The sequence below is a fragment of the Rhamphochromis longiceps genome, linkage group LG3 (genome assembly GCF_057381845.1).
Source record: "Rhamphochromis longiceps isolate RC_006_pf linkage group LG3, R_longiceps_female_GT1.1, whole genome shotgun sequence".
In the NCBI taxonomy this organism is placed as follows: Eukaryota; Metazoa; Chordata; class Actinopteri; order Cichliformes; family Cichlidae; genus Rhamphochromis; species Rhamphochromis longiceps.
The window spans coordinates 61,466,503-61,489,927 of record NC_140559.1 but is presented as its reverse complement, the minus strand read 5'-3'; the positions used below and the strand labels follow the sequence as shown (position 1 = coordinate 61,489,927).

General features: G+C 42.6%; 1 protein-coding gene across 1 annotated transcript in view; it reads right to left on the bottom strand.

Annotated features, from left to right (window-relative positions):
• Positions 1-23,425, bottom strand: part of zanl (zonadhesin, like) — an 83,412-nt gene that overhangs the window by 52,153 nt on the left and 7,834 nt on the right. Inside the window, exons 12-40 of the mRNA XM_085401171.1 lie at positions 20,379-20,623; positions 18,209-18,357; positions 17,613-17,741; positions 17,388-17,526; positions 17,047-17,188; positions 16,450-16,646; positions 16,123-16,261; positions 15,593-15,709; positions 15,194-15,318; positions 14,612-14,757; positions 14,027-14,170; positions 13,790-13,897; positions 11,819-11,988; positions 11,094-11,296; positions 10,261-10,405; positions 9,801-9,994; positions 9,570-9,711; positions 9,163-9,407; positions 6,932-7,080; positions 5,689-5,817; positions 5,464-5,602; positions 5,123-5,264; positions 4,526-4,722; positions 4,199-4,337; positions 3,536-3,652; positions 3,137-3,261; positions 2,555-2,700; positions 1,958-2,101; positions 1,721-1,828 (exon numbers count right to left, since the gene is read on the bottom strand). Of these exons, the coding sequence (XP_085257297.1) occupies positions 1,721-1,828; positions 1,958-2,101; positions 2,555-2,700; positions 3,137-3,261; positions 3,536-3,652; positions 4,199-4,337; positions 4,526-4,722; positions 5,123-5,264; positions 5,464-5,602; positions 5,689-5,817; positions 6,932-7,080; positions 9,163-9,407; positions 9,570-9,711; positions 9,801-9,994; positions 10,261-10,405; positions 11,094-11,296; positions 11,819-11,988; positions 13,790-13,897; positions 14,027-14,170; positions 14,612-14,757; positions 15,194-15,318; positions 15,593-15,709; positions 16,123-16,261; positions 16,450-16,646; positions 17,047-17,188; positions 17,388-17,526; positions 17,613-17,741; positions 18,209-18,357; positions 20,379-20,623 (4,414 nt within the window). The remainder of the gene's footprint in view (positions 1-1,720; positions 1,829-1,957; positions 2,102-2,554; positions 2,701-3,136; positions 3,262-3,535; positions 3,653-4,198; positions 4,338-4,525; positions 4,723-5,122; positions 5,265-5,463; positions 5,603-5,688; positions 5,818-6,931; positions 7,081-9,162; positions 9,408-9,569; positions 9,712-9,800; positions 9,995-10,260; positions 10,406-11,093; positions 11,297-11,818; positions 11,989-13,789; positions 13,898-14,026; positions 14,171-14,611; positions 14,758-15,193; positions 15,319-15,592; positions 15,710-16,122; positions 16,262-16,449; positions 16,647-17,046; positions 17,189-17,387; positions 17,527-17,612; positions 17,742-18,208; positions 18,358-20,378; positions 20,624-23,425) is intronic.

Sequence of the window (23,425 nt, the reverse complement as noted above, 5' to 3'; positions counted from 1 at the left end):
GTTCGAACAAACAAAAAAGCTACAATTGGTGGTGAAACAGTCAACAACTGTTGCATAAGTTTAGCAACAATTCACTAGATGGGGCCATTGAATAAAGGTGAATGGCTTAAACATGAATTGAACTGCGGTTTGGGGAAGGTCTCGCTGTGGACTGGCAGCGGCTCCTGGGCTGGCAGATCCCCAAAGAAGACATCCCCTAGAAGCAGCAATAACTGTGCATTGTGAAGGTGAAAGACCTCTGCAGTAATAATTCAATTTTTCAATTCAATTTATTTATACAGCCCCAAATCACAACAACAATCGCCTCAAGGTGCTTTATATGTAAGGTAGACCCTGCAATAATACCTACAGAGAAAACCCAACAATCATATGACTCCCTATGAGCAAGCACTTTGGGAATTGGGAAGGAACAACTCCTTTTAACGGGAAGAAACTTCTGGCAAAACCATTCCCATGGAAGGACAGCCATCTGCCGCTACCGGCTGAAGTGGAAGAAGGAAAGCAGGACAAAAGAGAAGCGCAGAGAGAAGGTGGTCAAGGATTCCAGAGAGTGGAGTGGTTGAGTTCGGAAAATTACGAAGGAATGGTGGGAGAAGACCACAAAGCAAATTTCAGAAAACGAAAGACCTTAATAGCTGAATGAGGAGAACCCCTGATCGAGTGGCAACATGGCTCGACTGGTGTGGAGGCTGGATGGATGCATGTCTGTATTTTAAGACATGAGGCAATGGCTTGACGGCTCGTAAAAGCTATTCTGGTGTGTTTGAAAATGATCGATATGGAGACAAAGACTGGCAATACGGTGTCAGGAATGTGCACTGTTACATTTTGTGAAAGATAGATAAATGCATGGACCCTGGCATCCAAGTTATTGGGGAAAGTGGGAAGAGATACTGGCTTCCAGGTGCCAAAAAGCACGCTGCTGCATTTTGCTCAGGAGAGATAGAGGGAAGAAAAGCTTGCTACTGCAAATGAAGGAAAAGAACTGGCATCCCGGTGCCAGATGTATGCTGGCAAATTTGAAAAAGACAGAGAAATAGAACCATTGCAAAAAGCATTCTGCTGGATTTGTAAAGGAGGAAAAGAAAGAGAACCTGGCATTCCTGTGCCAAAAAACATGCTGCTGCATTTTTGTGAAAAAGGGAGGGACAGAAGAGGAACTGGCAACCCGGTGCTAAAAGCTTGCTCCTGCATTTGTGAAGGAGGGATAGAGAAAGAAAGCCTGACATCCTAGTGCCAAGAAGCATGCTGCTGCATTGTGCGAGGGAGGGATAGAGGGGAAGGGAAACTGGAATCTCCTGGGTAGAAAACCTTGTTGATGCATTTGCAAATGAGGAATAATAACTTGGCATCCTGGTGCCAAAAGCTCACTGTTGCATTTGCAAAGGAGGGTTATAGAAAGAACCTGGTATCCCAGGTTTTTTGCAACGATAGATAGAGATAAACTGGCAAGTCATTGGTAAAAACTTGCTGCTGCGTTTGAGAATGAGGGACAAAGAACAAAACTGGCATCCCAGTGCCAGAAGGGTTCATTACAGCATTACAGTAATAGTATTGAAAATATTTATTCATATTTTACAGGTCAGTTGGGTGATTACCAGGCATGCTGCCATCTATTTCATGATTTTATAAGGTCAGGAAAAAAACGTTGTAAAATCCCAGGAATCCCATCAGTTTAACCAAGTCGATAACCAAAAGTGGAGGGGTTGTGAATTCTTACCGGAAGGGTCCAGTAGGGTCTGTAATTTTACCACATTTCTCTGGTTTTACAACTTCAGCTTCCAAGTTGGGGTCACAGTCTGGATCAGGCTTTGTTCCTGGGGTACATCTGGTCAATACAAATACAAAACACAGTTACATCCTCTTCAGTTTGTCAGAAAGAGTCCGACAGTAAGGTAACAAAAGACATAACCAGAAGAAATCCAAAAGACAGAAAGATAGATATGTTGGAACTCACGAGTCATCTTCATCGTCTTTGGTCTGCCAGCTGTTCCCAAAGTCATTACTATTTCCTGCCACAGTGCCATCTGGTTTAGTGAAGTCATTGTCTGGGTTCCCATCATAGTCACCACAAAGGCCACACATTTGGTCATAGTAGGAGCTGGTAGGACAAAGTCAAGGCAGGATATGTAGGATTAAAATAAGACAAGCTTAAGAATATTTGCAATGTTTAATAAGGTGTTGCTTGGCCTTTTATTGTAATTCTAGAAACAAATGAAGAGAATGCAAAAATCCCTGATACAATAAACCAGGGCATCGTTAGTATATATTAAAAGTTGCATAAGTCCACAATATGCACACAAATGGACTGCTATGCTTTTTTTAAAGTTCTCACAACATACATAAAACAACTGGTGACGTTCAGCAGTTTAGATCGTTATCTATCAGAGTTTCTTCAGATCGTTAGGTTATGGTTGCATCAGAGGAAAGTGGTCATCAAAAAAATAATGATAGAGCAATGGAGACAGTGGTCAGGTGTATTGTATGAATGTGTGAAGCAAATAAAAAGAAGTTCTACAATATCAAAATAGTTCAAACCAATATTTATACTAACCTGGGAACTGAGATCTGGGCATAATGGTTTCCATCCCAACGCACCCTCAGGCCAAAGGATGTTTGAAGCGTGATGAACTGACCAGCAAGACTAATAGACATGAGAGGAGAGGGGGAGTGGGGCAGAGCCACCCGTACTCCGTTCACCTGATTCAGTGATGAAGAAAAAGATGTTAAGAATATAAGAATATAAAGATGTTAAACAGACTGTGTAAACGTCTAATTGGTGGACAGGTCAGGGAGTATAAAAGTACAAAGAGTGTGCAATGTGCAGTATATCAGGCAAAAACAGACTTTGTATAGTTTTAACAAGCAAGAAAGACATTGCTTTATGCCTATCACACTGTGTTATCTTTGGCATAGATTCAACTGACAAAATGGGAAAAATCTGTTTTGTTTTTTTTACATGTTGTTAGCAACAAAGTAACTAAAGATATAATTTGAGTTCTTTGCTAAAATGTCAGTTATGTGTAGACATAAGACATCCATGGTGATGATACAACTACTGTGTGGGATGTCTGCTGGCACACATTTTACTTAAAGATGGGAAATACAAGAGATAGTAATTCATTCATATACTGACCAGTGTTCTACTGCTCTTCATCAGGGTCACAGTAATTCCATCCACTGTCACATATAGCTTCCTCAGGTATGACACTCCTGCAACTCCTCTCTCTTCATTCTTTGCCTCCACAGAGAACCAAGGCCCTGCACAGGGAAGACCACGACAATCAGGAATATTGTGTGTTTATATTAAAGGTGAACATTTGCATTAACATACAAACCACCACTGACATTCAGTGTCTTCTCTTTGCAGCAAACGTGAATGAAAACAATATATGTCATGCTTTGCGATGAAAATAATAAATGAGTAAATTTAGCTCATTTAAACTTTCATTTGTGCGTGTGGTGTGGCAAGACTAGAACAGGTGCAATGAAACCCAAACATCTTAATGAATAAATGTCTCAAAATAGTGTGTACCTGTGCTGTTCCTACAGCTTCTGGCCAGTGTGTAAGTACAGGTTCCCATGAAGCTGTAGTACTTCTTGTCAAAGGTGTTGTAGTGTGGATCCCCAGAAACTACACAATCCTGAAAGCCTGAGAGAGGGGAAAACATCAGGAACATCAGACTGAAACACAGATGAAGCCACTGTAGAACAATTACCTAATAACAGTGCAGTTCACTGCTGCTTTGGACTTATACTGGCATTAAAATAGATGCAAGGAATATATCATTTCCTGACTAGACAAAATTTTGTATTATTTCAATTTCTTTTCTGCAACTCTGTGATTTTGCATTATAAAGAATTGCATGTAACAAGTGTTGTTATAGACAAACTGTACAGAAGAGAGCAAAAGAAACATAACAGCAACACACACATAAATATTTCACTGTTATTGAAAGTAAAAGACGCCTGTGGGTTGTGCTTCTCTATCTTCCATTGCTCAGTCTAATTATGTATATTAGAGCAGGGATAGAAAATGCTCGTTTGAGAACTTTGACAAAGTCTACAGCATCACATCAAACACAGTTGCAAAACTTTTCAGGTTGGCAGTCCAACCCATGAGATCTGGAAACCTACTTAGAATATAATGGCTACAGCTTTGCTGTGTTTTTTTTAGGTGTGAACATTACAAACATACTCGTAGGATAGCAGCCCAGCTCTCCATCCTGAAGTTTACATTCATGCATTGGGGGGCATTCAGAGGCTTCACAGGTAATTCCAGCTGCACCACACCAACATTTTCGCTTGCAGTCTTCCTCAAAAAACTCCTCTCCAGGCTGACAAACAGACAACAAAATTGACAATTAAGCATAGCAGGCACAGATGATTCTTTGTAGATCCTTTTATGCATGTATGTATGAAAATGTTGTTTTAGAGAGGACATAAAGAGACTGCAAGTGACCTGACTTGAAATACAAAGGACCAAATGATTCACTGCCGGCCTATCAGACCCACTTCACCATACCTCATAATACTGGCCGTTCGTGTGGTTGCAGCCACACATGTTCTCCTTAACGCACTTGCCAGCACTCAGGACATAGCTGGGATCACACACACAGGACTCAGAGCAGGGACCAGAGCAGGAGGGGGGTTTTCCAAAGCATGTTTCCTGACAAGGATCTGCACAAGGTTCATAGTGGCTGTTTGGGGGACAGCTCAGTGCTAAGCAGACCACAAGAGGTTGAAGTTAGTGATAGGAAACAAAAGTATGTGCTGGTTAAAATATAAAATGACAGCTTTTCGCAAGAAAAGAGATACGTCTTTGGCACTTCCAGCTGTGTTGTCTTCCGTGGAACTAGATTGTTTGAGTTTGGTGGTAACCCAGTCTCCTGCAGCCTCTTGGCATATGTTGTCTGCCCAACTAGGTATGCTAAAGCAGCACTCCCTCAGTTAACTTTAGTGAGTAGGAAGCCCGTATGAAGTACTCTTCCACAAGTCAAAACTGACATAAACTTCTTTGTGTTATTTTCTCCCAACTACTCAGCCAAGCTGATTTTTACCTAATGATATACCTAAAGATATTTTACTACTAAATTAAATCATTTGTCCTTCCAATACTCACGGCAGAAGGTTTCATTCCTCCATGGTCCAAGGTTGACCCCACGATCTTGGCATTCATTGACATAGGCTTCAATGGCTTCACACAAAATGGGCTTGGCACCATCCAGCTCACACAAGTCAAAGACACAGTCCCTGAAGTAATTCTGAGAACAAACAATCACTTTGTTACAATGCTTTATATTGTGTGACCATCTAAAACCACATATTCAAATTATTCCACTATTACTAATATCACATTTTCACCCTGAATGCACACACACATACACAAATACAACAAGCTCAGAATAAGGACTGGTTCCACATTTGTTCATTATATGTGCACTATCCTCTACATGAACATACATTGGGGTTGACTTTGGGATGGCACACAGCAAAAGGTCCATTTTTGTCCAGCAGAATGCCACAATATCCAGAGCTTTCATACAGTTCCTGTTCTTCTTCATTGCACCCAGGGATGGTAGTGTTGGGTTTCTCATTACATCTGTCAAGACAGACCATCATCTTAAGAACATTTGTCTTTTGTCAATGGTAAATGTTTCTTTACACTTGCATCTCTGCAATACTCACTCTGGATTCATGTTCCAACTGTGTCCAAAGTCATTGGCATTTTCAGCTAAGCTTCCATCCGGTTTGCGGAAGTCATCTTTGGTATCTCCATCATAGTTGCCACACAGGCCACACAGCTTGTTCTGATAGCTGCAGATTGCAGAAAATGATTGTGTTAGAGTCTTATGCAAGAAAGACTAACAAGTAAGCCAGAACTACAACGTGTTTTAATTGCAGCCAAGTTTCTTTTCAGCAGTAGACTAAACCCCACACATTAGTAAGACTAAAAGATCAGACATGTACATTTGATGTGTTTGATAGCATCAGCATAGAATTAACTAGTCAGGAAATTAGAAGTTTTGTGTGATTTTATCTTGAAATTTTGAGGGAGCTGTTTGTGTTGCCCCTGCTAAATTGTTTAAATAAAATATCCTAGCTGTGTCATTAATCTCTGCCTTTATCACCTTACTACTCCTTACAGATAAAGGAGTCATGTTCAGTATATGAAAATGTGTTATAGTGTCATGGTCCGTGGTCCTGTGTCTGAGGAATGCGTGACGCTCGGGTAGCCACACCCCCGGGCTATCACCGGCACATCTGTTCTCCATCACGGTGACTACACGGAGATCTACTGAACCCGGCACTGATGGAAGGCTCCACGCCAGTCCGTTAGTCCCCCCACAGTGGTAACTAGACTTCCACGAAAGCGTGCATTCCCTTCTGGTTGGAACTGTGTTTAATCTGCCTACTTGTGTCCAGGTTTCGACTCGGCGTCTGCCACCTGCCTGTCCTCCGGCTCAACTGGATCACTCGGTGCATCATCTGGCCCATTCGCTATTTCCACGGACTTTCTGCTCACGGACTGCCACACTTCCCTCCCGAGCTCCCACAGTCCCGTTCCATCGTAAGCCCCCTACTCTAACTCAGTCCTGATGTGTTTTCCCTACTTTCCGGCTCCCTAGTAATCATCTCCCCTTTCTATTGCAGCCTCCCATGGTCCCGATCCTGGCTTCCTCGTGTCATTATTCCCCGGGTTTTTAGTTTCTTGTTTTGCTCTCTAGTTTTCCCGGGTCGCCTTTCGTTATTTCAATAAAGTGTCTTTTCTGTTAGCGCGGAGTCTGCATCTGGATCCTTTTGTGCATGCGCGCCGCGGCGCATGACATATAGTTTTAGTTGTATCAGTATGGATGTAGATTTCTGGACTGGTGAACTTGTGATTAAAACACCACTTTATAAGGAAACCATGAATTTGGTCTTCACTCACTCTTCGATTACTTTGATGTCCATGAAGGCGTTTCCATCATAGCGAACCGTCACACCAAAGTTCATGGAGACAGTGTAGTGTTTTCCTGACTTGAACACAGAAATACCAGGGGACGGAGACAGTGGCAGATTGACATTGGTCCCATTAACCTGTATGGGAAAATAGGCAGAGTACATCAAATCTGGCCAACATTTTCATTTTTTAATTACCCATGTCACAACATTACTATCTGTAACTGAAAAGAAACGTTCCTTTAGTGGGCGATCGTGGCTCAAGAGTTGGGAGTTCGCCTTGTAATCGGAAGGTTGCCGGTTCGAGCCCCGGCTTGGACAGTCTCGGTCGTTGTGTCCTTGGGCAAGACACTTCACCCGTTGCCTACTGGTGGTGGTCAGAGGGCCCGGTGGCGCCAGTGTCTGGCAGCCTCGCCTCTGTCAGTGCGCCCCAGGGTGGCTGTGGCTACAATGTAGCTTGCCATCACCAGTGTGTGAATGTGTGTGTGAATGGGTGGATGACTGGATATGTAAAGCACTTTGGGGTCCTTAGGGACTAGTAAAGCGCTATATAAATACAGGCCATTTACCATTTCTCATGCCAATGATGTCTGTAAATGTCATGCCCGACATGTTAAACGCAGCTGCCGGCATGGCAAGCGAAAGTGGATCGAAGCCAAAGGCATGAATGCACAAGAAAACAGTCGACCAGAACGATACCCGAATATTAAATCGCATTGTACGATCTAACAGGGGCTCGCAGTGGCCGCTCTGTCCCAATCCGAGACAAAATGGACGAGTCCTCCTCACTGACGCTGAGCAAGACCAACGTTGAGCCAAACAGTTCTGCGATACTTTAAACCAGCCCGAGCCACTCCACTTGTTCGAGGCCGAAGAACTTGCACCCTCCATGGATCTTCTTCCTTTCGATATCGGAAAAATTAGCAACGCCGAAGTCAAGACAGCGATGTTGGCCTGGACGAGTTCCTCCCCACAATGCTGAAGGACGACAAAGCCCAGTTGGATGCCGTCCTTAGAAGTCCCCTAAATGCCTGCTGGTCAACATCGCATGTACCCTATGAATGGGTAATTTCAACGACTTCAAGAAAGCTTTTGACAACGTCCACCGGCCGACTCTATGGGCTATCCCACGTCAATATGGAGTCCCCCAGCAGTTTGTATACGCCTTTTGTGGTCTCTGCTCCAACTCCCGGTTCTGCGTCCAGACAGATGATTGGATGGTGCCCTTAGAAGACCCCTAAACGCCTGCTGGACAACATCGCGTGTACCCTATGAATGGGCAAAAGGTGTTATCACCAAACTTCCCGAAAGGCGATTTGGGTGACTGTAACAACTGCCGGGGCATCACGCTCCTGTCGGTACCCGGGAAAGTGCTTTGCCTTATTCCTTTGAATTGGCTACTGGGCCCCTACTGGGCTCGACTACGGAAGACCTCCAAGAATGGACTGCAGCTTTGCAGAGGGAGGTGAGGAAGTCGGATTACGAATAAGCGCCAAGAAAACCAAGGTACTCGGAGTTGGCTACACAACTGCCCATGTTCCCGTCATAATCAACCAATAACGTGCTGATAAGTTGGAAAATTTCACATATCTGGGCAGCATCATCTCGAATTATGGGATCTCTGATCAAGATGTAAACTCCAAAGTAGGGAAGGCTGCCGGTGTCCTCCGACGTCTCCAATTCAATTCATTTAAATTCAATGTTTTTTATATAGTCCCAAATCACAAAAACAGTCACCTCAAGGTGCTTTATATTGTAAGATAGACCTTACAATAATACATACAGAGAAAAAAAACAACAATCATATGACCCCATTGACCAAGCACTTTGGTGACAGAGGCGTCTTTTAACAGGAAGAAGCCTTTGGCAGAACCAGCGAAAACAAGGCCGACCAAATATCACATGGCGTCGAATGTTTATGGATGATCTGAAAACAGTCTACATCGCCTGGGACGAAGCTGAAACATTCGCCCCTGACCGTCATCGATGGAGATTGTTAGCTGCCCGATGCGTCGCTCGGCGTAGGAGGAACTAAGTGTTAAGTGTAAGTGCAAGTTTCTTTCCATGGTCAATTGCAGTGGTTTTCAGAAGTGTTCCTGAGCATGTGCAGTGATTTGTACCACAGAATGATGTTTGTTTGTAATGCAGTAGTGCCTAAAAACTGAAAGCGTGATTGGTTTTCACATGCAAAACATCCTGTTTCTTCCTCTCATGTCTTACCTGCACAGTGCCACCTTTGAGAATGGAGATCTTTATCATCTGTGCGTATACATGTACGGCATTCACATAGGAGATGGTCGGCCTGTTATACCGGTTTTCATTGTCAGTATGGACCTCAAAGTAGGGCACAGTTGTGTCATTGCATGGACTAGACATCAGATAGCTGCAGTTGCCCATGAAGTCATATTTGCGTTTGTCAAAGCTGGTGTAGTGTGGATCGCCAGATGCAATGCATGTGGATGTACCTAAAGGAATAATATATGAGAAAATTGTAATTTCCACACTGTCAACTATCAAGTTATACCGACTGACTGTAAAGCACAACACAAGGTGCTCTTTGTGCAGATGTAATTTATTACACTGCATTAAATCAAGTCAACAACAATAAAGTCAACAAACATTATTACCTTTAGGATAACAGCCTGCAACACCATTAACCTCTCGACACTCTTCAGTGGGGTCACAGGAGTTATCAACACATTCCAAAGTGTAGTTCCCTACACAGCGACACAGCTTTGTGCAGCCATCTCCAAATACTATCTCACCAGGCTGGATAAAATGAAAACAATCAGTACTGAGAAAGTATACTGTATGTCTTTAAATGTACACTGTACACAGTACTAACTAGGACATCTGACCTCATAATAGTTATTGTTGTCATCTAAACAACCACACTTGTCCAGCGGCACGCAGTGCCGTCCTTTGAAGACAAAGCCTGGTTTGCAGAAACACCCAGTGATGCAGGAGCCAGAACAGTTGGTAGAGGGTTCCATACATGTAGGAATGCAAGCTGGACCACACTCTATATACTCTGCGTTAGGAGGACACAGGTCTGGGTAGAAAGAAAAAGGATTACTGGAAAATGAGCAGATACTCTTTCAGGAACTAAAAAGGTAGGAAGTTATTATGCAGTGTTAACAAACTCAGTCCAAACTAACAACATCAGTTGAGACAGTGGAGGTTTGGAGCGCCTGTTGCTAAAATGACTGCATTTATTTACTGCATTTCTAGGGCCAGTCGGATAAAGCACTTGACACTGTAATCCACATCCATGCATTCATGCAGCTATTTCTATGTGAAGCTGTGTGATTAACATACCCAGAGGGTGGCATTCATATTCTCCATCTTGTAGTTGGCAGCTCTCAGTAGTTGGGTTACAGCTGGTGTTATGACACTGTAGCAGACCTCCACTGTGACACATACACTTTTGTTCACAACCCTCCAAGTACCAGTCATCGCCCACCTGACAAATGTACACAGAATGCAAAAAACAATCAAAATTTTGTCATGTAATTCTCTCTTATATGTCTGTGAAGGTTCTCAGTCATCCAGGTCATCGTAGTCAAAGGAGCTTGCAAAGAAAAGCGTCTGGACTTCTTTAAGTCTTTAAGTCTTCAAGCAACTTAAAGAAGTCCAGACGCCTTTCTTTGCAGACTCCTTTTACATTCTCTCTTATACATCACACGAATATAAAGATCAAAATGATAAATATACATTTGGATGCAAACCAGGGATTCTGTATGCCACTAACTAATTAGGCCAACCTTTACTCATTTATTTATTGATTTTGGGCTTGCTAATTGTGGTGGCACCAGTATGTAAATGCTATGACATAAATACAAATTCTATAACACCAGTGTCTTTTAAATTCAGGTATAATACAGTATAATAAATATAATCTGTGCTTGATAAGTTGAAAGTAAAAATCTTTGTTGTAAAACCAATATTTATGTGCCAACAGTTCTCTGCAGTCTATGCACCCTTAATTTAGTTGAGTTTTAATTTCTTTTGTACTGTAGGGTCTTTGTGTCTCTTGGCGTCTCTCCTGTTGAAGTTATAAAGAGAACTGAAAATGATGTTAGCATGAGCTTAGCACATTTTAAAGGTAAATGGAATATGGTTTTAATTGTTTGGAGGCTGTTTCCACTTACAGGGTGATAGGTTCCACTGGGGTCCACACAACCACAGTCTCTCAGTTCCACACATTTGTCATCACTGAGAATGAAGCCAGGGTTACACTCACAACCCTCCACACACACTTCCTCACAGCCAGGTGGTCCCACCACACCAAGACATGTCTCAGGACATGAATTCACACAAAGGGAGTAGGAGCTATTGGGAGGACAGGTCAGAGCTGTGTGGACAAACACAGGGATGAACAATAATGAGAGGGAACAATGGTGGACAAATAGCAACAGAGAAGGGAGTGGGTAGTACGATGATTCAAAGACAGGGCACCTACGTATCTCATATTGATTTAACTCAGTGTCATAAATGAAAGCAAGGATAATATTAACTGCATTGAATATTTTACATTGGTTTCAGCATTGTGCGCTGTATCTTAAACTCTCCTCCCTATACAATTATAAATATGATTATAAGTTCAATTATAATGTTGGTGAGCAGGATGTAATATATCGTGGTTATATTTACAGGTGCAGACAACTTCCAAATGGAGAAGCTATGGCATGCACCCCATTTAAAAGGGAAAATGCTGAAGGCTCATTTTTCCAAAATGAAAAGGTATTATTCAAGTCTTTATTCATTTATGCTTCAGAATGGGGCTTATCAAGCCAATGGGTGATGTCACTGTGACTATGTTTTATATATCATATATCATTTAGATATATTTGGTATATCTCAGATTCAAACTTACGGCAGAAGTCTGGAGTTCTCCATTGGTAGACTTTGGCTCCAGCACTATGACATGCGTCAGTGTAGGCCTGGAGCTGGTCACACAGCACGTGCTGCTGGCCGTTGAACTGACACATGTCATACACACAGCTTTGGAAGAATGGAGTGGGATTAACTACACTGATGCACTCCCTGTAACAGAGAAAAGCACTCACTTAGCTTAGGTAGGAAAAGGCAGAGGCTCATATATACTGAAAATCTGAGTTCGAACAAACAAAAAAGCTACATTTGGTGGTGAAACAGTCAACAATTGTTGCATAAGTTTAGCAACAATTCACTAGCTGGGGCCAGTGAATAAAGGTGAATGGCTTAAACATGAATTGAACTGCGGTTTGGGGAAGGTCTCGCTGTGGACTGGCGGCGGCTCCTGGGCTGGCAGATCCCCAAAGAAGACATCCCCTAGAAGCAGCAATAACTGTGCATTGTGAAGGTGAAAGACCTCTGCAGGAATAATTCAATTTTTCAATTCAATTTATTTATACAGCCCAAATCACAACAACAATCGCCTCAAGGTGCTTTATATGTAAGGTAGACCCTGCAATAATACCTACAGAGAAAACCCAACAATCATATGACTCCCTATGAGCAAGCACTTTGGGAATTGGGAAGGAACAACTCCTTTTAACGGGAAGAAACTTCTGGCAAAACCATTCCCATGGAAGGACAGCCATCTGCCGCTACCGGCTGAAGTGGAAGAAGGAAAGCAGGACAAAAGAGAAGCGCAGGGAGAAGATGGTCAAGGATTCCAGAGAGTGGAGTGGTTGAGTTCGGAAAATTACGAAGGAATGGTGGGAGAAGACCACAAAGCAAATTTCAGAAAACGAAAGACCTTAATAGCTTAATGAGGAGAACCCCTGATCGAGTGGCAACGTGGCTCGACTGGTGTGGAGGCTGGATGGATGCATGTCTGTATTTTAAGACATGAGGCAATGGCTTGACGGCTCGTAAAAGCTATTCTGGTGTGTTTGAAAATGATCGATATGGAGACAAAGACTGGCAATACGGTGTCAGGAATGTGCACTGTTACATTTTGTGAAAGATAGATAAATGCATGGACCCTGGCATCCAAGTTATTGGGGAAAGTGGGAAGAGATACTGGCTTCCAGGTGCCAAAAAGCACGCTGCTGCATTTTGCTCAGGAGAGATAGAGGGAAGAAAAGCTTGCTACTGCAAATGAAGGAAAAGAACTGGCATCCCGGTGCCAGATGTATGCTGGCAAATTTGAAAAAGACTGAGAAATAGAACCTGGAGTACCATTGCAAAAAGCATTCTGCTGGATTTGTAAAGGAGGAAAAGAGAAAGAGAACCTGGCATTCCTGTGCCAAAAAACATGCTGCTGCATTTTTGTGAAAAAGGGAGGGACAGAAGAGGAACTGGCAACCCGGTGCTAAAAGCTTGCTCCTGCATTTGTGAAGGAGGGATAGAGAAAGAAAGCCTGACATCCTAGTGCCAAGAAGCATGCTGCTGCATTGTGCGAGGGAGGGATAGAGGGGAAGGGAAACTGGAATCTCCTGGGTAGAAAACCTTGTTGATGCATTTGCAAATGAGGAATAATAACTTGGCATCCTGGTGCCAAAAGCTCACTGTTGTATTTGCAAAGGAGGGTTATAGAAAGAACCTGGTATCCCAGGTTTTTTGCAACGATAGATAGAGATAAACTGGCAAGTCATTGGTAAAAACTTGCTGCTGCGTTTGAGAATGAGGGACAAAGAACAAAACTGGCATCCCAGTGCCAGAAGGGTTCATTACAGCATTACAGTAATAGTATTGAAAATATTTATTCATATTTTACAGGTCAGTTGGGTGATTACCAGGCATGCTGCCATCTATTTCATGATTTTATAAGGTCAGGAAAAAAACGTTGTAAAATCCCAGGAATCCCATCAGTTTAACCAAGTCGATAACCAAAAGTGGAGGGGTTGTGAATTCTTACCGGAAGGGTCCAGTAGGGTCTGTAATTTTACCACATTTCTCTGGTTTTACAACTTCAGCTTCCAAGTTGGGGTCACAGTCTGGATCAGGCTTTGTTCCTGGGGTACATCTGGTCAATACAAATACAAAACACAGTTACATCCTCTTCAGTTTGTCAGAAAGAGTCCGACAGTAAGGTAACAAAAGACATAACCAGAAGAAATCCAAAAGACAGAAAGGTAGATATGTTGGAACTCACGAGTCATCTTCATCGTCTTTGGTCTGCCAGCTGTTCCCAAAGTCATTACTATTTCCTGCCACAGTGCCATCTGGTTTAGTGAAGTCATTGTCTGGGTTCCCATCATAGTCACCACAAAGGCCACACATTTGGTCATAGTAGGAGCTGGTAGGACAAAGTCAAGGTAGGATATGTAGGATTAAAATAAGACAAGCTTAAGAATATTTGCAATGTTTAATAAGGTGTTGCTTGGCCTTTTATTGTAATTCTAGAAACAAATGAAGAGAATGCAAAGATCCCTGATACAATAAACCAGGGCATCGTTAGTATATATTAAAAGTTGCATAAGTCCACAATATGCACACAAATGGACTGCTTTGTTTTCACAACATACATAAAACAACTGGTGACGTTCAGCAGTTTAGATCGTTATCTATCAGAGTTTCTTCAGATCGTTAGGTTATGGTTGCATCAGAGGAAAGTGGTCATCAAAAAAATAATGATAGAGCAATGGAGACAGTGGTCAGGTGTATTGTATGAATGTGTGAAGCAAATAAAAAGAAGTTCTACAATATCAAAATAGTTCAAACCAATATTTATACTAACCTGGGAACTGAGATCTGGGCATAATGGTTTCCATCCCAACGCACCCTCAGGCCAAAGGATGTTTGAAGCGTGATGAACTGACCAGCAAGACTAATAGACATGAGAGGAGAGGGGGAGTGGGGCAGAGCCACCCGTACTCCGTTCACCTGATTCAGTGATGAAGAAAAAGATGTTAAGAATATAAGAATATAAAGATGTTAAACAGACTGTGTAAACGTCTAATTGGTGGACAGGTCAGGGAGTATAAAAGTACAAAGAGTGTGCAATGTGCAGTATATCAGGCAAAAACAGACTTTGTATAGTTTTAACAAGCAAGACAGACATTGCTTTATGCCTATCACACTGTGTTATCTTTGGCATAGATTCAACTGACAAAATGGGAAAAATCTGTTTTGTTTTTTTTACATGTTGTTAGCAACAAAGTAACTAAAGATATAATTTGAGTTCTTTGCTAAAATGTCAGTTATGTGTAGACATAAGACATACATGGTGATGATACAACTACTGTGTGGGATGTCTGCTGGCACACATTTTACTTAAAGATGGGAAATACAAGAGATAGTAATTCATTCATATACTGACCAGTGTTCTACTGCTCTTCATCAGGGTCACAGTAATTCCATCCACTGTCACATATAGCTTCCTCAGGTATGACACTCCTGCAACTCCTCTCTCTTCATTCTTTGCCTCCACAGAGAACCAAGGGCCTGCACAGGGAAGACCACGACAATCAGGAATATTGTGTGTTTATATTAAAGGTGAACATTGGCATTAACATACAAACCACCACTGACATTCAGTGTCTTCTCTTTGCAGCAAACGTGAATGAAAACAATATATGTCATGCTTTGCGATGAAAATAATAAATGAGTAAATTTAGCTCATTTAAACTTTCATTTGTGCGTGTGGTGTGGCAAGACTAGAACAGGTGCAATGAAACCCAAACATCTTAATGAATAAATGTCTCAAAATAGTGTGTACCTGTGCTGTTCCTACAGCTTCTGGCCAGTGTGTAAGTACAGGTTCCCATGAAGCTGTAGTACTTCTTGTCAAAGGTGTTGTAGTGTGGATCCCCAGAAACTACACAATCCTGAAAGCCTGAGAGAGGGGAAAAACATCAGGAACATCAGACTGAAACACAGATGAAGCCACTGTAGAACAATTACCTAATAACAGTGCAGTTCACTGCTGCTTTGGACTTATACTGGCATTAAAATAGATGCAAGGAATATATCATTTCCTGACTAGACAAAATTTTGTATTATTTCAATTTCTTTTCTGCAACTCTGTGATTTTGCATTATAAAGAATTGCATGTAACAAGTGTTGTTATAGACAAACTGTACAGAAGAGAGCAAAAGAAACATAACAGCAACACACACATAAATATTTCACTGTTATTGAAAGTAAAAGACACCTCTGGGTTGTGCTTCTCTATCTTCCATTACTCAGTCTAATTATGTATATTAGAGCAGGGATAGAAAATGCTAGGTGTGAACATTACAAACATACTCGTAGGATAGCAGCCCAGCTCTCCATCCTGAAGTTTACATTCATGCATTGGGGGGCATTCAGAGGCTTCACAGGTAATTCCAGCTGCACCACACCAACATTTTCGCTTGCAGTCTTCCTCAAAAAACTCCTCTCCAGGCTGACAAACAGACAACAAAACTGACAATTAAGCATAGCAGGCACAGATGATTCTTTGTAGATCCTTTTATGCATGTATGTATGAAAATGTTGTTTTAGAGAGGACATAAAGAGACTGCAAGTGACCTGACTTGAAATACAAAGGACCAAATGATTCACTGCCGGCCTATCAGACCCACTTCACCATACCTCATAATACTGGCCGTTCGTGTGGTTGCAGCCACACATGTTCTCCTTAACGCACTTGCCAGCACTCAGGACATAGCTGGGATCACACACACAGGACTCAGAGCAGGGACCAGAGCAGGAGGGGGGTTTTCCAAAGCATGTTTCCTGACAAGGATCTGCACAAGGTTCGTAGTGGCTGTTTGGGGGACAGCTCAGTGCTAAGCAGACCACAAGAGGTTGAAGTTAGTGATAGGAAACAAAAGTATGTGCTGGTTAAAATATAAAATGACAGCTTTTCACAAGAAAAGAGATACGTCTTTGGCACTTCCAGTTGTGTTGTCTTCCGTGGAACTAGATTGTTTGAGTTTGGTGGTAACCCAGTCTCCTGCAGCCTCTTGGCATATGTTGTCTGCCCAACTAGGTATGCTAAAGCAGCACTCCCTCAGTTAACTTTAGTGAGTAGGAAGCCCGTATGAAGTACTCTTCCACAAGTCAAAACTGACATAAACTTCTTTGTGTTATTTTCTCCCAACTACTCAGCCAAGCTGATTTTTACCTAATGATATACCTAAAGATATTTTACTACTAAATTAAATCATTTGTCCTTCCAATACTCACGGCAGAAGGTTTCATTCCTCCATGGTCCAAGGTTGACCCCACGATCTTGGCATTCATTGACATAGGCTTCAATGGCTTCACACAAAATGGGCTTGGCACCATCCAGCTCACACAAGTCAAAGACACAGTCCCTGAAGTAATTCTGAGAACAAACAATCACTTTGTTACAATGCTTTATATTGTGTGACCATCTAAAACCACATATTCAAATTATTCCACTATTACTAATATCACATTTTCACCCTGAATGCACACACACATACACAAATACAACAAGCTCAGAATAAGGACTGGTTCCACATTTGTTCATTATATGTGCACTATCCTCTACATGAACATACATTGGGGTTGACTTTGGGATGGCACACAGCAAAAGGTCCATTTTTGTCCAGCAGAATGCCACAATATCCAGAGCTTTCATACAGTTCCTGTTCTTCTTCATTGCACCCAGGGATGGTAGTGTTGGGTTTCTCATTACATCTGTCAAGACAGACCATCATCTTAAGAACATTTGTCTTTTGTCAATGGTAAATGTTTCTTTACACTTGCATCTCTGCAATACTCACTCTGGATTCATGTTCCAACTGTGTCCAAAGTCATTGGCATTTTCAGCTAAGCTTCCATCTGGTTTGCGGAAGTCATCTTTGGTATCTCCATCATAGTTGCCACACAGGCCACACAGCTTGTTATGATAGCTGCAGATTGCAGAAAATGATTGTGTTAGAGTCTTATGCAAGAAAGACTAACAAGTCAGCCAGAACTACAACGTGTTTTAATTCCAGCCAAGTTTCTTTTCAGCAGTAGACTAAACCCCACACATTAGTAAGACTAAAAGATCAGACATGTACATTTGATGCGTTTGATAGCATCAGCATAGAATTAACTAGTCAGGAAATTAGAAGTTTTGTGTGATTTTATCTTGAAATTTTGAGGGAGCTGTTTGTGTTGCCCCTGCTAAATTGTTTAAATAAAATATCCTAGCTGTGTCATTAATCTCTGCCTTCATCACCTTACTACTCCTTACAGATAAAGGATTCATGTTCAGTATATGAATATGTGTTATAGTTTTAGTTGTATCAGTATGGATGTAGATTTCTGGACTGGTGAACTTGTGATTAAAACACCACTTTATAAGGAAACCATGAATTTGGTCTTCACTCACTCTTCGATTACTTTAATGTCCATGAAGGAGTTTCCATCATAGCGAACCGTCACACCAAAGTTCATGGAGACAGTGTAGTGTTTTCCTGACTTGAACACAGAAATACCAGGGGCCGGGGACAGTGGCAGATTGACATTGGTCCCATTAACCTGTATGGGGAAATAGGCGCAGTACATCAAATCTGGTCAATTATTAGCCAACATTTTCATTTTCGAATTACCCATGTCACAACATTACTAACCGTAACTAAAAAGAAACGTTCCCTCATCATGCCAATGATGGCTGAGCAACAGATTATGACATAAAAAAAAAAGAAGAACAACATAATAATTGATTATTTTCAACTTGATTCCACTCTAACCCATTTCAATAACAATTGGCACATGGGCACATTTATAGCTGTGTTACATTAACGCAACAAAATCACAACCGGTCCTTGAATTGTTTGTTTGGGTCTGGGTGTAGTTGGCCCAGGAGTTCTTGGTTTGGGTGTAGTTGTTTTTGGTGATGTGGTATGGAAGCCTTTCTGGATCTTATTATATGTTTGTTTTCTTTACATCAACTCCACCGTTGCCAGTCCCCAACCGGTGGACGCTGTCAAAAGCCTTCTAGTTCAAAGTTGTTTGGTGAAGTTGGTTCAGGACCAGCTGGCCTTTGACCCGCATGCTCCTGCAGAGCAGCATAAGAGGGCCACGGCCGCATACTAAGACCTTGTCGGACAGGTCAAATGCAGCTGCCGGTGTGACAAGTGAGAGTGGATCGAAACCAAAGGCATGGAAGCCCAAGAAGCAGCCGAACGATACCTGAACCTTATGTCGCATTGTACGAGATCTAACTGGGGCTCGCGGTGGCTGCTGCGTCCAAATCCAAGAGAAAAATGGACGAGTCCCGCTCACCCTAGCTGAGCAAGACCAACGTTGAGTCAAACACACGCCGAAGTCAAGAAAGCGATCCGATTCCTCAAGAGTGGAAAGGCTGCTGGCCTGGACGAGATCCTCCCTGAAATGCTCAATTACAGTCATCATCATCAAACTTCGGAAGGAAGGTGATTTGGGCGACTGTAACAACTGGCAGGGCATCACATTGCTGTTGGTACCCGGGAAAGTGTTTTTCCTCATTCTTTTGAGTTTGCTACGATGTGCAGTGGGCGAACGACTGGGAGAAGAGCAGACTGGCTTTCGGAGTGGCCAGTCCTGAGTCAACCAAATATTCACCCTCCGCATGATCATTGAACAAACATCGTAATACCAAAAGAAGATTTCTATTAATTTCATCGACTTTGAGACGGCTTTTGACAGCGTCCACCGGCTGACTCTAAGGGCTATCTAACTTCAATATGAAGTCCCCCAGCAAGTTTGTAGATGCCTTTTGTGGTCTCTACTCCAACTCCTGCTGCTGCGTCCGGAGAGACGATTTCTCAATGGATTTCTTCAAGATTAATACTGGCATCAGACAAGGATGCGACTTCAGAGTAGGGAAGGCGGCCGAAGTCTTCCGATGTTTCCAGTTCTACTCAATTTAATTCAATTTTATTTATATAGTGCCAAATCACAACAACAGTAACCTCAAGGTGCTTTATATTTGAAGGTAGACCCTATAATAATGCATACAGAGAACAAACCCAACAATCATATGACCCCCCTATGATCAAGCACTTTGGCGACAAAGGCGACTTTTAACAGGAAGAAACCTGCGGCAGAACCAGGCTCAGGGAGGGGCAGCCATCTGCTGCGACTGGTTGGGGTGAGAGAAGGACCTATCTCTAACCTATTTGGAACTCGACGTCCCTGAATGTTAGGATCAAGATCAGACTATTGAACTATTGTCATTCCGATGGCACTGGTAGCTAGCGAAACCTGGCTAGCGAAACCAGGTAGCTAGCGAAACCTGGCTAGCTACCAGTGCTAGCCAGGTTTCGCTAGCTAGCACTGGTAGCTAGCGAAACCAGTGCCAGTTGAGTGATCAACAAATGTGATCACTCAACTCCTGAACATGTGCAAAGTGGTAAGTGTAAGTGCAAGTTTCTTTCCATGGTCAATTGCAGTGGTTTTCAGAAGTGTTCCTGAGCATGTGCAGTGATTTGTACCACAGAATGATGTTTGTTTGTAATGCAGTAGTGCCTGATAACGTGATAGCGTGATTTGTTTTCCTTCCTTCTCTTATTTCTTACCTGCACAGTGCCACCTTTGAGAATGGAGATCTTTATCATCTGTGCGTATACATGTACGGCATTCACATAGGAGATGGTCGGCCTGTTATACCGGTTTTCATTGTCAGTATGGACCTCAAAGTAGGGCACAGTTGTGTCATTGCATGGACTAGACATCAGATAGCTGCAGTTGCCCATGAAGTCATATTTGCGTTTGTCAAAGCTGGTGTAGTGTGGATCGCCAGATGCAACGCACGTGGATGTACCTAAAGAAAATAACAAGAGATAAATGGTATATTGGCATTTTGATACGAATGTAATGTATTGATGTAATCAAGAATTTAAGGCAGATTTTTCCGTGAAGGTTCTCAGCCATCCAGGTCATCGTAGTCTAAGAACCTTGGAAAGAAAAGTGTCTGGACTTTTCTTTAAGACATTTCACCTCTTCAGCTTCTTCAGTTCTAAGAGCAACTGGTGGACAGTCACAGACTTTTAAGCCCTATTGGGAGTGTCCCTAAGAGGATGCCAATGTCCACATTTTGGACAGAGAAGACAGATGGTTTGAAAGAGGAATAAAATAAGCCATTTGTCCACTGTGAATGACCATCTTTCAACAGAGGGACAGGTTTACGACACCGACTGTCTGCCATCTATAATGCAGTTTTGAGATCCTTCCCAGACGCCTTAACACCCATTCACATACTGGGTCATTTCACCTCAGTAAGTCACATGATAGGTTGAGGCTAGGTCTCACAATGGATTCACCCGAAACCTGTGCTGATTGTGACCCACACCTGTTTTCTAACCGTGGCTCATGTGATAATGGAGAGGAACATTAGGGGGTCCACGGCCCCCTTAGGTCCACTCCCAATTAGGGATGGGTTCTGACATAAACGGTATGACATAAACACTTGACCCCTGTTTCAATTCAGGGGGTCAGTGTTGACATTGTGGAGGACTATAAATACCTTGGAGTACACATTGACAATAAACTGGACTGGGCTGCAAACACCACAGCACTTTACAGGAAGGGCCAGAGTCGTCTCTATTTTTTGAGGCGACTGAGGTCCTTCAACATCTGCCAGAAAATGCTGAGGATTTTCTATGAGTCTGTTGTGGCCAGTGCGATCCTCTATGCTGTTGCATGCTGGGGGAGCAGGCTGAGGGTCGCAGATGCCAACAGACTTAATAAACTAATCCGTAAGGCCAGCAATGTTGTGGGGATGGAGCTGGACTCCCTCAAGGTGGTGTCGGAGAGGCGGATGCTGTCCAAGATAAAGACAATGTTGGATAACACCTCCCACCCACTCCATGACATGCTGGTCAGTCACAGGAGCACGTTCAGTGAGAGACTGAGATTACCAAAAAGCACCACTGAACGACACAGGAAATCTTTCCTGCCTGTGGCCATCTCCCTGTACAACGCATCCACTTAACACACTGTTTGCTGCTACAACTACACATGTTTCTTTTCCAACTATTTATTTATGAGTGACTTATGTATGTATGTATGTATATATATGTATATATTGTACTATTCTTAGTTAGTGTATTGTCTGTCTTGTCTTAATGTTGGTTTAAAATGGAGCACTGTAACAAAAAATAATTTCCCCCAGGGATCAATAAAGTATTCTGATTCTGATTCTGATTCTGATAACCAGACCGAAAAGCAGCGCACATTTCGGTGCTTTATTTCGGTGCTTTTTTTTCCTGAGCTGTGATACACTTTAGATTCTAGCCAATCATTTTACGTTTCCGAGGATGCCCAAGGCGAAGCGGTCAAAAGTCTGGCTGTACTTCACAGCAAAAGATGCAAACTCAGCAGCCTGCAACAAGTGCTTTGAGGTGATACTGTGCAAAGGAGGTAACACCTTGAATCTGATGAAACACTTGGCGATGCATAGCGTTTTTTTAAAAGCTGAGAAATGCACTGTATTTGATAGCTTGCTGCAAGACCTCGCACCAAGCACATTTACTGCGGATGTGGTGCCTGTTATTGACCCGGAGTTAGCAACATCCCCGAAGAGGAGAGTCCTGGCCCTAGCCCTGCCAGTGTAGCAAAAATGATGATGGTGGCGGCAGCAGCCATTCTTCTCTGGGTGAGTAGCTTACTGTTGTTCGTATGTAATTCACGTTGAGTAGGCTAACCACATTATTAAATTAATGCACATAAGGTGAACTAGCAAACACTGTCGGTGTTACATGCGGCCGTCTTCTTGTTTGATGGCAGATACTCCCTTCATGTTGTATCAACAGAAAAGGCTAACTTGGTTATCATTTTGCAGAAAAAAAGAGACTGCAAAAAATAAAAACATGAGAGGTTTTTGGACAAAGATTTTGTTCTCCATTCTTTAAGCACTGGTTCGAGCACCGTTTAAGCACCGGCACCGTTTCAGAAGTACTGGTTTGGCACCGGTATCGGATAAAACCTAAATGATACCCATCCCTAATCAGGACGCTACAACACAGAGCGAACACCATCCCCACAGACACAGCGGCCAGGGAGGCAGAAGAACATCACATCAAGAAGGCCCTGAGTAAATGTGATTATCCCAGCTGGACTTTTGTCAAAGCTGGTAAGGCGCCAAAAGAAAGCTCCAGCCGATCCAGGAGAGAAGGACAACGGCTGCCTATGTTAGGATGCCTGGGTCGTTGACCCAAGGTTTTGAGTTTATTATATTATTTATCATTTCTAGTCTTTGTTTTCTTTGTTAGAGTTCTGTCTTATGGTTTATGTCTCTGTGTAAACCTTAGTTGCTGTCTCCCCTGCCTGCTATATCCCCGTGTCCAGTCAGTGTCTGTGTCTGCCCTGGTTCCACGTCTCTGTTCCCTCTGTAGTGCTTGCCTATGAGTCTGTGTCTGTAAGTTCAGTCTGTGTTATGTTTCCTGTGTTACTTTGAAAGTCCATGTAAATGCATCTGGTTGTGCTTCCTTTGTCTCGTTAGGCCTGGTTTTCCTCAGCTGTGTTTCCCTCCTATTACCCATTCCCTGATTCCTCCCTCCGTGTATTTAAGCCCTGTGTTTCTCTGTGTCCGCGTTGCGATCTACCCTTATCTAGCTGCGTTTTC